At 49.4% G+C, this 13,254-nt stretch overlaps 1 protein-coding gene across 1 annotated transcript in view; it reads right to left on the minus strand.

The window, feature by feature from the left end:
* Window positions 1-1,588: 1,588 nt before the first annotated feature.
* Window positions 1,589-13,254, minus strand: part of MEIOB (meiosis specific with OB-fold) — a 23,357-nt gene continuing 11,691 nt past the window's right edge. The window contains exons 9-12 of the mRNA XM_007939654.1: window positions 5,763-5,916; window positions 3,110-3,293; window positions 2,356-2,442; window positions 1,589-1,699 (exon numbers count right to left, since the gene is read on the minus strand). Coding sequence (XP_007937845.1) covers window positions 1,589-1,699; window positions 2,356-2,442; window positions 3,110-3,293; window positions 5,763-5,916 — 536 coding nt within the window. The remainder of the gene's footprint in view (window positions 1,700-2,355; window positions 2,443-3,109; window positions 3,294-5,762; window positions 5,917-13,254) is intronic.

The following is a 13,254-nucleotide window of genomic DNA, read 5'->3' on the forward strand; positions in this document are numbered from 1 at the left end:
TCCTGGCTTTTAATCCCCTTTCTCCTGCTCTTCTGGCCTGCTGCTTTGGGTGTCCCTGAGTTGTCTCTCCTCACTTGTATCCCTGGGGCTTACTAACATCCAAGGTAAACTCTGTGCAATACCATTGATTCCGTCTGCCTTGATACCCAGCCCTGCAGACACGTGTCATTATCTGACGTGAGAGAGCAGGTGTCCCTTGAGTGAACTAGGTAACAGGTCACTCAGTGCCCTCAGCCAGCTGTGCAGGATTCGCACCTGTGTTACTTAATATAACTATGTATACGTTTTATATACAATCCGTACACGGCAACTAAGTATGCGCACACCCCCCCCCCCGCTGAAGGTGTGGTGACAGAGCCCAAGCAGGGGGCCTGGACCTGAGGCGAGGGGCTCAGCTTCCCAGGCCTCGGCACTGTGGACCTGGCTTCCTAGAGGTCAGCAGCTCCACACATGGCCTGGGTCTGACATCCTTCCTCACCTCTTGTTCTCTGAGACACAGGGCCCGAGCAAAGGGGACGCCTTTTCCAGTTTTGCTTGACCGAGAGTGGGTGTGAACCTGGCTGCCAGCAGCCCTCGCTCCCTCCCCTCCTCATCTCCTCGTCCTCCCCGTGAGGAGGATATGGTCCTCTCCCTGCCACCACACTCCGGCCTCCCTCCCAGTCCCGGCCCACCCAGCCGGTTCACCCTGCTTAGCAAACACACTTCTCTCACAGGGCCATCAGCTGTGTCCACGGCCAGGGGAAGGGTATCAGCACAGCCTGGGCACCCGGGAGTCACTGTGCACCCCCTCCCCGAGGCATACACCCCACCCCGAGGCGCATCCCCCTCCCCGAGGCACACCCCACTGACCCGGGGCACACTCTCCACCCCACAGCGCACCCCCTGCCCCACGGCGCACCCCCCCACCCCGGGGCTGCCTGTGATGAAAGCATCCGCTAGACCCTTCCTGACGCCATGTCCACAGAGGCGTGTCACTCACTTTCCCCTCTTTCTTCAGTCCTGCAGCAGAGGCCGCTCCCAGACCACAGGGCAGTGCTGACAGCAGACACGTCCTCTCAGGTGCAGGCCGAGCTAAGCAGTGGGCTCTGGGGCTGCTGGAAAGATGCCTGGGCCAGAAGGGAGGCTGCGGTCCTCATAGCTGAGTGAGCCTCCTGCCCTCAGGGTTCCTGAGAACAGCACGCCGCTCACGTCACTTTGAAGCTGGTCTCCTCCCTCTTGGTCCAGACTCTTGTTAAGTGTGCTTCCTGAGTCAGCAAGCCTTCCCAACCCTTCCCAACACGTGACTCCGCCCAGCGATGAGATAAGGCATGCAATGGCTAAAGACGGAAAGCTCTCGTGTCTGTGCAACAAGAAACATGTTTATTCATGACACAAACACTGTCCGACTTAGGAAGACATGGACGGGCTGAACACGGAGAGGCCCAGGAGAAGTGAGCCCAGGAGAAAGTTCCGCCAGGCCAGCTCCATCCGCAGAAAGAGTTTTCGCTCACGTGGTCAAAATACAGTGTTATCCATAACATGGAAACCATGTTCCATTTTAAGGGCAGCTGAAACTCCTTGTACTTTCCCAGAGTCCAACATGACAGTGTCAGGGCTCTCCTTGTCCTGACAGGTTGCCACTTGCCTCCACAGGGTCCGCCAGCTTACAGGACAGCACACTGACTCTGAACCCACCCCGTGCTCCAGACAACCAGACAAACTGCAGGAAGAAACCCAGAGCCGCTGTTAGAATCCTCCTGACAGGTCAAGTCGGGAAATCCCCGTTACGAATAAGGAACAGCCCAGATCTCCTGTTCTCAGCTGTGGGCACAAATGTCAGCTGTCAGCTGTGGTGGAAGGAATTCTGCTCTCAGGCAGAAGCTGCAGGTCAGGCTCTGACTGACCTCAACAAAGTCCACGTCGTCTTTCACGACGTGTCTCTGATGGGGGGAGTTAGGGTCACAGATCAAACAGAGTGGAAAAAGGGTTTCACACGTGCACTGGCTACTAACCACCGACGGGCATGAACCGGCAGTGGTTAACAGTCGGTCACGGTCGGGCTACGGTGCTGGAACTCACTGGTAATGTAAGTAAGCACTATGTGTATGAAGGGTAAGGAGAGTGATCCCTTAGAGTTGTGGGATCACAGTGTTAGCGGCTTCCAGGGTCCAGGGTGGCTGCCTGTGGGAGGGAGGCTCTTGCTGATGCTCCATGGAAACCAGGCCCCCCCCCCCACTGTTTCTGGGACAGCTGAGCTGTGAGCACACGGAGAGGTGGACGTTGTTGAAAGAACAGATTCCCTAACTCATAGGGCTCTACGGTGGCCTGTTACTATTTGGATACACAAAACAACACAGCACTGGAAGACACACTGACTTTTACATAAACTTTGCTTCTTTCCAGAAGAAATCGCCACTTTAATGCTGTTCTCTGTTCATCCGTCATCGCTAGAAACTCATTCACCTGGTCAAGAAAAGAGGTTACACCAGTGACCAGCATTTCTGAAGTAAACACAGACCTCGCCTGCCGACAACGTCACGGGACCTTGCTCACTGCAAATGCAATCACCGTCACACAAGCTCAGTGCTCCAGTAAAGGAGACAGAACAGGACAAACCGCTGAAGCCGCCAGGGGCTCAGCAGAGAAAACCTCTCAGCAAAGTGAAGGCGCAATTAGAACAAAGGTCTCGTGGGACACCCACAAGCTGTGTCAACACTGCCACGTTGTATACCCGTGAGTCTCCAAGAACAGAGGCTGCTCTAAAAGTGCAGACAGACCAGGGAGGCCACGCAGGGCTGACCCTGTAGCCCCAGAGGGGAGCGACCCCAAACCCACCTGGGAGAGCCACCAGATGACTGACAAGTCCCCGATGTGTTGTTTTCCCCACTGTCACTTGACTATCCAGAACCTCCTGCTAATTCCTCCACTCTGCCTTAGGTGACATGCCTAATAATCACACTTATGAGGGTTTGACACATAACATGGGCCATGTGTGTCTGAATCAAGACAGACTCTCACCAGGCCTTTCCACTAATGTCTTAATTTCTACCATTGTTCACAGAAACAACCCAGGTTTGAGGGAAGAGAAGTGCACGGGAACTCTAAGGGTCTCTTCCTCCCCGGGCGTTACCGTGCAGCCCAACGTCTCCTCGGCGACACCCCCAGTGAGACTACAGGAGGGCAGGGTGCCTGTGTGGTCACTGAGGTCGACCAGCAGCTCCAAGCTGGGAAAGACACACTGAAATGCTGACGCAGCCTTGGTGCAGGTTGTACAGGCGTTGGATGCTTCATTTACGATGTAACCACAGCCACCACTGAAAAGACAGACAGAAGAATCAAGCAGGCGGCTGTGGGCGACGGGCATGACCTCTTCCAATGAATTGCAGCTTCAAAGGCTGCGAGTACGGCCAGAAGCCAGGAGCAGACAGACAGACAGACAGGAGAACAAGCAGTCGGCCCGGGCTCTGCGCGGCATGGCCAGCTGGGCAGGAGCAGACAGACAGGAGAACAAGCAGTCGGCCTGGCTCCACCCAGTGTGGTCCTGTTCACAACACCCGTGGTTTGTCTGAGACCCCTGAGCTATCCCCGCTCCTCTGGTCTGCTGGGATCCTCACCAGCCTCTGAGGCCCAGCCGGGCTCCTTCCTCTCCTGCCCCCAGCCCTCCCTCTGCCCTTCTCTGAGCAGCTGCAAAACTTCCACTTCAGCACTGGGGGGATTTTCTGTCCCATCCTGTCATCTCTTACATCCCCACCTCGTCAGTGAGTTGGTGGGGGGCAGGAAAGCTAGGCTCAACATTCCCCACACTGTGTCCTCCAGACACACCCAGAAAAACCCAGGGGGCTTCCCAGGCTCCACACCCTAAACGCTGTGCGTGAGCCGACACGCCCTCTGAGAGCGGTCAATGTGTGCTGGTCTGATTTCAGAGGAGTCCTTCAGCCCACTGACCGGGAGTGCTGACTCCAGTTCCTCCCACAGGACTGACCCCGTCCACAGGACTGTGCCCATTGCCACAGGATGAAGTTCTCAGTAAAGCTGAGATGCTTGTTCTCAGAAGGCAATATTAGAGGTAGAGGGAAAACCGAGGAGATGATAAAAATACTTTGAAAACTCGTTTTTAAAAAACAAACACAGCAGCTTCTACATTAGTTTTTCAACTTTAACATCAAATCTTAAAATGGTTTAAAAATCCACATGTCATTAAGTTGGCATAACACACTACACCAAAATACTGTTCCATACCCTACTTTGGCGACTAGCGACTGGGATCTTAAAAGCTTGCAAGAGGCCATCTAGATGCAACGATGGGTCTCTCCTCGTCCAAAGCAAAGAAGAATGAAAAAACCAAAGGCACGTGGAAACAATTAGTCCAAGGGACTGGTACACCATACGATCCTCAGCCTATATGACTATGAGACCAGAGGAAATAGTGCCCGGCTACTACTGTCAATACCATTTGGAGAGGGATCTATGTAGGAGATCCCGGATACAGTGGAAGAACAATGTGGAACAAAACTCAAAATCATAAAAAAAAAAAAAAAAGACCAGGTTTGCTGGTCTGAGAGAGCCTGGTAGGACCTTCAGCGTTCCTAGCTGCCCTTCAGGTCTGGAACTGAACCCACTCCTGTGGCTTTCAGTCAAACAAAAGACAAGCATATGAGCTGAACATTTACATAGGTAGATACACTCCTTGGAGAGATCAATCATGGGCGAATAGAAAGGCTGTGTATACACAAGGAGACGGCTCAGGGGGCAGGAGTGCATGGGAGAGAAGGACACAGGGAAGAGATAACTACAAGGAGGAAGTGGGAGGGGAGCTGTTGCATTGTGGGAGACTGCAGTTAATGTCATGAGACAAAGTGTGTGTGAATTGCTGTATGGAAGATGAATTTGCTCTGTAAACTTTCACCCAACTCACAATAAAATTAAAAAAAAAAAAAAAAAACCCAGGTCAGCATCTTGACGGCAGCAGTACATACACACACCTACACATATGAAAAAAATGTGTAGAGCACACATGCACAAAATGCAGGTAAAGGGGAATCTGAATGGGACAATGGGCTGGATCCCATACCCGGTCAGTATACCGACTGTGACCTTGAGCTGTGATTCTGCAAAATATTACAATCAGGACAGATAGTGACATGTGCGTGGGGTCTCTGTGTTGTTTCTTAAAACTGCACATGGGACTACAACCATCTCAGTAACCAGTTCAATTAAGCACATCCACAGGGGCCTTCCACAATAACATGCTCCACACTGCTTGCCACGCACGCCGTGGCTGACCATTAACCAATGCCGGTCCATGCTCAGTCCATGCACGCCATAGATGACCGTTAACCAACGCCAGTCCACGCTCGGTCCAAGCACGCCGTGGCTGACCGTTAAGCCTGGTGCAGTCTGTCTTACCCGAGAGATGGTGGGAGGCCGACTCCTCATGCAGCTGAAATTACTCAGCCACCAGAACGTTCTACTGTGATGAGACATCAGCTTGTTGTCCCAGCTAAAGGGCTCTGTCTGTACCAGGCCTGTTGTTTTCAAGATCTCGGAAGTACTGCAGATTAAATGTCACTTTATGAGGATATTTTCCTCTTTGACCCTAAAGAGTTTGGCACAGAAGCTTTTCAATAGGAGTTATTTCTCTGTATGTTTCTTTCAAATAAAAATCACTGTTCTGTCAAAGAAGACCTGTTACTGTCACAGACCTTAAAATATGAAGAATTGTTTTTGTCTCTTCAAAGATGAGTGAGTAATGTGTAAAACAAGTGAGTAATGTAGCCGCTCACCATTTGTTGCGCACGACTTTTGTCACGCCGTCATCAATGCTCAGCATGGAGATGTAAGCATAAAGGATGGCACAGACAGGCTCTGTCCGTCCTTCCTTCTTCAAAGCTTTCACCTTAAACTGCTTCACTGTGCAGACGTCAACAATCGCGTTTACTGAAAGAAAACAAAAAGTGATTCGACTTTACATATACAGTCTGAGAACCATAAAGGGCTATGTCCAGTTTACATCCAGTCTGAGAACCAAAAGGGTTACGTCCAGTTTACGTATGCAGTCTGAGAACCACAAAGGGTTATATCCAGACAGAAAGAAAAGATACAAAAGCCAAATGAGAACCTGCAGTAGTTTAAGCAGCAGTAGAAATATTAATTTGTTATATTAAAACTGATTGTATCAATAGACATAAAAGCAAAAAAAGGGAGAGGATGAGAAATCAGTCATCAGAGAAATGAAGAATTTCGGATCATCAGGCGACACCATCAAAAGAGGGTCCTGTTGGCACAGATCGTCTGCATTCAGCTGCTGACCCCAAAGCTGGCGGTTCACACCCACCCAGTGGTACCACAGAAGACCCAAGACTGGCGATTGGCTTCTGCAAAGATCACAGCCACTCAGACTCTGTAGCGTAAGGGGTCACTCCAAACGAAACATAAACAAGGTCAACAATGAGTGAAAACGTAGGCCCCAGGCAGGAGACAGGGGCAGGAGACGGCAGCAATGTGCACCGTGTAAGGGCCTCACCATCCCCAGGCCACCCAAAGGCCTCAGCAAACTTGCAGGGGAATTTGAAAGTTATTTTTACACTTCATTTTTAAAATGAGCGAGGGACTTTAAAAAGGCACGTCACAAAAAAGACCAGAAGAACTAGATGGTGTCTGGCTCTCACTACTCACCACTCCAACCAGGGACATGACAGAAGGTTCCAGACAGAATGTGAGGAAAATGCAGAACACAAGTCAACTTCTTAAAAAAGGCCCAGCTCCGGAGCCAGTGGAGACATTAATCACTGGACAGATGCAAACTAATACAACAGCAGGGGACCATGAAACAGCCCTGTCTACAGACGGACATGCCACACGCTGCTGAACCCCCCCGCCCCCCAGCCCTGCCGGTGGAGGCTTCAGGAACCACGTGATGAATGCCTGACAAGGCGAGGCCAGCCCCAGGGGTGCCCCAACACACTCGTCAAGAGACTGCGCCAACAGATACAGGAACTGGAATCAGTGAAGCCGAGAAGGAAGCGGTAGCACGCTCACACATGGACAGCACGTCCTATAATGCAAAGGAAGGCCACACGCGGCAGACGCCATCAGACAGCAGTGGGACAGGGCAGGATTTCATTTTCAAAACTCCAAATAGGCGACATCGCCCCGTGGCTTTTATGCTGTTAGACCGAGAATCGTGTTTACCTTTGGGAAGGGCCTGAGGGTCTCCTGGGCACTGGCACTGACCAGCCTGCTGGGAGGAGGGTCAGTGGGGTGCACTCTGCAAATGCACCGAGCTGGCCACTTGTAACTGGCTTACCTCGTGTATGTTAGACTTCACTTTTATAAGTTTATTTAAGAAAATTTATAAAATTCCCAATCCAGATGCCATTGACATTCTTTAAAGAGATAAGAAAACGAATCACCGACTTTATATGGAGAGAGACCTCAGATCAACAGCGCGCTCCTGGCAAAGAGGCCAAAGTGGGAGGCCTGCTCCTTTCCAACCTCAGAACCTACCCCACGGCCATGGCAGTCACAACGGCCTGTGCAGGCACAAAGACAGACACACACACCAAGGGAACAGAACTGAGAACCCAGAAATAGATCCGTCCACCCACGGACAGCCCACCTTCCACACAGGGCTGAAATCCATTAAACAGAGAAGAGAGGGTCTGACACATCGTGTTGGCAAAACTCGATACTCATCTGCAGAGAAATGAAACAGGGTCCATACCTGACACCAAACAGAAAAACTAGCTCAAGATCAAAGACCTAAATGTAAAGCCTGAAACTATAAAGGCCACAGAAGAAAAGCCAGGGACAAACTGAGGGACTCTGACTTCTGGCATAAGCAGTCTATCAAGCATAACTAAAAGCACACAGCAAAAGGTAAACTAGATGACTGGGACCTCGTGAAAATTAAACATTTATGTGCACCAAAAGACTTCCCCAAAACAATAACAAGAGAATCTATGTTGTTGTTGTTATATGCCGTGGAGTCAGACCCGACTCATAGCGACCCCTCCTTGGGTTTCCGAGGCAGTATCACTACGAAAATAGATTGCCCCATCTTCCTTCTGAGGAATGGCTGGTGGATTTGAACCGCCATGCTTCTGGTTAGCAGTCAAGTGCTTTAGGCACTATGCTACCAGAGCTCCCAGAAAATCTATAGGCTATGAAAATTTTGGGGCAATGACATACCTGACAAGGGACTAATCTCTTAAAATGTATAGAAAACTTCAATACCTCAACAACAAAAAGACAAGCAATTCAATTAAAAAATAAGCAGAGAACATCAACAAACACCAAATATACAATTTATACAAAATATACAAAAAATATACAAAATATACAAAAATACAAAATATACAAAAAATAAGCAGAGAACTTCAACAAATACCAAATATACAATACAACAAACACCAATATACAATTCCACCAAAGAAGACATTTAGAGGCCCAACACACACATGAGATGCTCATGACCATTAGCCATTGTTGTCATGTGCCATTGAGTCGGACCTGACTCATAGCAATCCCTCCCTAGGTTTCCAAGGCAGTATCACTACATAAGCAGATTGTCCAATCTTCCTTCCAAGGAGTGGCTGGTGGGTTTGAACTGCCAGCCTTCTGGTTAGCAGTCAAGTGTCTTATATCAAAGCAACAACAAGATACCATCTCACCCCTGCAATAGCAGTAACAATCAACAAGACAGAAAACAACAAAAGTTGGTGGTGTGAGGAGACTGGGACACTCATCCACTGCTGGTGGGATTGTGAAATGCTACAACCCCTGCGGACAATGGTATTCCTTAAAAAGTTACAAATAGAGACAATATACAATCCAGCTATCCCACTCTGGGATAGACAATCCTAGCGAAGAAAGAGGCGTGGCATGACCACACATACATCATGTTCATCACAGCACCACTCAGAACAGCAGGAAGATGGAAACAACCTAAGTGCCCATCAACAGTGAACGGATGAACGAACTGTGGTCTATACACACAACAGAATACTGCGTACTGTTAAGGAACAACGACGAGTCCGCAAACATCCGCACAAAGTGGATGAACCTGGAGGACCTTATGCTGGGTGAAGTTAGTCGATCACAAAAGGCCAAATACTGTATGAGACCACTATCGTACAAGTCCAGAAAAGGTCTACAGGAGAAAGAAACATTCTCTGATGGTTACCAGGGACGAGAGGGAGGCAAAGCACTAACTGGAGGATGGACATGTACTAACTTGGGTGAAGGGAACAGGAGCACACGGTAAGGGGGGATCAGCACCTCGTGACCAGGGCAAGGAGGATGCCGAGAAGTACCCAGAGTAAAAAGCGACAACGGTAAACACCGTCACAACACAATCACGCCCAAGAGTGAGGACAAACTACAATACACAAGAGGATACAAACATCAGGGACGTGAGCTGAACAGGTGTGCACAGTGTACAGAGCACGCCCATGAGCATACACAAGTGTGGCACAGGCTACTTCTACACACGTATCTGCACGTGCTGCACACTCATCCAGGCAGACAGGACAGCATACGGGGGCAAAGGCCTGAACACTTCCTAGCCATAACCATACACTTTGAGGGGGTGAGTCACTGTGCTTGAAGGCTTAGGATTGTAGTCCTAGGGGACATCTAGGTCAATCAGCATGGCACAGTCCACAAAGACAATGTTCCACCACCTACTCTGGTGAGGAATGACTGTGGAGTGGCCATCTAAGAGAAAACTACTGGTCTCTTCCCATCAGGAGCAAAGAAGAGTAAAGAAAATCAAAGTCAGTCCAAAGGACCAATGGACCACAAAACCCACAGCCTCCACTAGGCAGAGACCAGAACAAGATGGTGCCCAGCTACCACTACTCACAACAGTGGGTCAGGATCACAACAGGGGGTCCTAGACAGAATAGCACAGTGCCTAAGGCATGTGACTGCTAACCAGAAGGCTGGAGGTTCAAACCCACCAGCCACTCCTCAGAAGGAAGATTGGGCAACCTACTTCTGCAGTGATACCACCTCAGAAACCCAAGGAGGGGTTGCTGTGAGTCAGGTCCAACTCGATGGCAGTGAATTGAGTTAGACAGAATGGGAGAAACACGTAGAACAGAATTCAAAATCATTTAAAAAAAAAAAAAGACCAGACTTAACTAGTCTAATAGAGACTGGTGGAACCCCTGAGACTGTGGGCCTTAGACACTCTTCAAACCTGGAACTGAACCCACCCCCAGAAATGGCATTCCACCCAAACAAGAGACAGGCCTACTAACAAGGACACAGTGAGGAACGCTCTCCTCTGAACACTCAACCACGTCAGACCAAAAGGGCAGCATTTTGCCCAAAAACAAAGTTAAAAAGGCAGGAAGGGGCAGGAGAGATGGGTGAAAGGGAACAGGGAACCCAGGAAGGAAGTGGTAAGCGTGCTGCTACACTGAGGGATGACAGCCAATGTCACAAATCAAACCTCGCACAAACTGTCGAATGGGAAATGAATTCGCTCTGTACATCTGTACCCAAACCACAATAAAACGTTCCCCCCAAAATTAACAAAACTTAGAACAACCATCATCAGTCACTTTTTTCCTTAACCTTAGAGGAATCTTACGGAGCAAGTATTACCTTGGTAAGGAAGATTCTATCAGAAGTTGCCCAGTTGCTTCAGTATTTCATTGATTTCCCTTTTTGTTTTGACCTCTCGTTCATAAAACTTAATTGTCTTCAATAAAAGTTACGGTCTGTATGTCTCTCTACGTCACAGTTTTACATCTTTGCCTTCCTATTGGCATCTAGGCTCAGAAAGATGGACTGGAAAATGTTCACCACATGCTAACACTGTGTATTTCTGGGCAGTTTGTTATGTTCAGTACCAGTTTTGGAGGAGCTCTGGTGATGCAGTGCTTAAGGCATTTGGCTGCTAACCAGAGGGTCAGGAGTTCAAATCCACCAGCTGCTCTGTGGGAGGGAGATGAGGCAATCTACTTCCTTAAAGATTTACAGTCTTGGAAGCCCTATAGGTCACTATGAGTCAGAAATTGACTCAATGACAGTGAGTTTGGGTTTTTCAATCTTGTTTTTTATTTTTGACACTGAGCATCATCATTTAATAGAAGGTTTAGAAGGACCTGTTTATAGTTTTACCCTGAAATCCTTGATCAGTTTCCATCAGGGAGAGTGTCACTGGAGGAACGAGCATTCTCAAAGCTGTAGCAGCACACTTTTGCCTCTGAGTAAACTGAGTTATAAAGGTTCCCACAGTCACACAGTGTCAACGTGCTACCTCTGTGACCCCTTTGGTGACACACTACTCGGGAACCATTTTTCCACCTGACCCCCGTGGAGCCCAAGAGTAAGAAGCACTGGTTTTCCTCCCCCACTTCCAGGCCGAGCAGCTCCCAGGGACTGAGGTCAAGCTCAGCAAGCCTGCGTCACAGCTCACTGGACGTGTCTGTGCTGCCTGGCAGTTTCCAGGTATCTTTGGTGAATGAGCTGATGTTTTTAAATGCTTCCAAAGCAGCCACCATGACGGTTTTAACTGATGAATCACACAGCTTAGAGTCTTGTTTTTATACATATTTCACTGTGCTTCAGGTGAACATTTACACAGCAAGCTAGTCTTCAATCAGTAATTCACACACACACTGTTCCATGACTCTGGCCGCAATCCCCACAATGTGTCAGCACATCCCCTTTTCTCTCCCTGGGCTCCCCATCTCCATTCACTCAGTGTCTGTCCCTCCCTCCACGTCTTCCCATCTTTGGTTTGGTCTCCTACGCTGACAGTCCCTTCTTGCCTGGTGTTATTCTTTACTTTATGGGCCCATCTGGACCTGGCTGAAGGATGGGAGTGTCTTCAGTCTCAAGGCAGGAGGCTGTCTAGGGCGACAGTCTTGGGACCCCTGCAGTCCCTCTGGGCACCAAGTTGAGTCTTTTAATTTTTTTTTTTCTTCTTCTTTTTTTGAGACTGAACTTTGTTCTACATTTGTTCTGGTTACCTAGTACTGCTCTGGCAGGAATATACCACAAATGGGATGGCTGAACAAACAGTTTATTCTCTTACCGTTTGGGAGACTAGAAGTCCAAGTTCAAAGTGCCAGGCTCTAGGGGCTGTGTGAAAGCCCCTCGACCTCTGCCTTCAGCTCTGCCTCTTGGTCCTGCCCACTAAAGCTGGAGGCATCTCTTCACTCAGGCAGCTACTGACTGCTGAGGCTAAAAGCCCAAGGTTGACAAACAAAATGGCACAGTCCTGATGTTACCAAACCACACAGCAGGCCATTAATTCAAGTCCACTGAAAGGCCCAAGGTCAGCAGAGTATGGCAGCCCGCTGAACAACAACACGGCTACATGCAGGGTCCAAGAGTGCCATAAGCTAAAGACCATTCCCAAAGCTGCTGCTTATATACAGGAAGCAGACCACATAACCAAAGCAGCTTCTCAGCCAGTTGTGGTAGATCCCACCACGGAATTGATTGCCAGTTTCATCATGGGGAATAACTACCACCAGCTGCCCAGCCACTCAACCAGGCCCAGCCAAGTTGACACACAACTTTGACTACCACACCACTCTCCACCCATTCTAACCGGGACCCTCCATTGCAGTCCTGGTCAGAGCAGCAGGAACTGTGAGCCGCGAGCCACCTCCTGCTGTTCCTGCTTGAAGGAGGCTGTGCTTTGTGCAGCTCATTACTCCTCTGGACTACATGCTTCCTTGAGTCATGATGTTCCTCATCTCCTCTGCTCCAAGGGGGAAGAGTACTGCTTCCTCCACGGCCGCTGGCAAGCTTTAAGGCTCCAGATGCTACTCAGCAGCCTAGACATAGAACATCAATTTTACAAGCTGGGTTTTGCTAACTGACCTAGATGTCTGCCAAGCCTGTGGTCCTTAGTCCTCCAGTCCAGGAGTTCAGTCTTGATGTCTAACTGGTTTCTGTAACTGTGTCCCATGCGCTCTATTATGTATGTGAGTATACATGCAGCATCTGCAAACACGTATGAATACCCACCACGCCTGTATCCATATGCAGGTGTGTGCCTGGACAACTGCCCTCACCGACTCAACAAACGAATCTACCTCTGTATCTACCCATGAGTTACTGTCAGTCATTAGTGCCACTGCAGACTGCACATTATAGCATTCACCACACCCACTACCATCCAGTCGGTTCCAGCTCAGAGTGACTCCCGTTGGGCGTCCAAGGATGTCAATCTTCACGGAAGCAAAGCCCAAACCACACCCACTGCCTGGAGTCCATTCTGACCCACAGCGCCCCTAGAGGACAGAG

This window comes from Orycteropus afer, unplaced genomic scaffold, assembly GCF_000298275.1.
Source record: "Orycteropus afer afer isolate SDZICR_OR568_19922 unplaced genomic scaffold, OryAfe1.0 scaffold00061, whole genome shotgun sequence".
NCBI classification, from domain to species: domain Eukaryota; kingdom Metazoa; phylum Chordata; class Mammalia; order Tubulidentata; family Orycteropodidae; genus Orycteropus; species Orycteropus afer.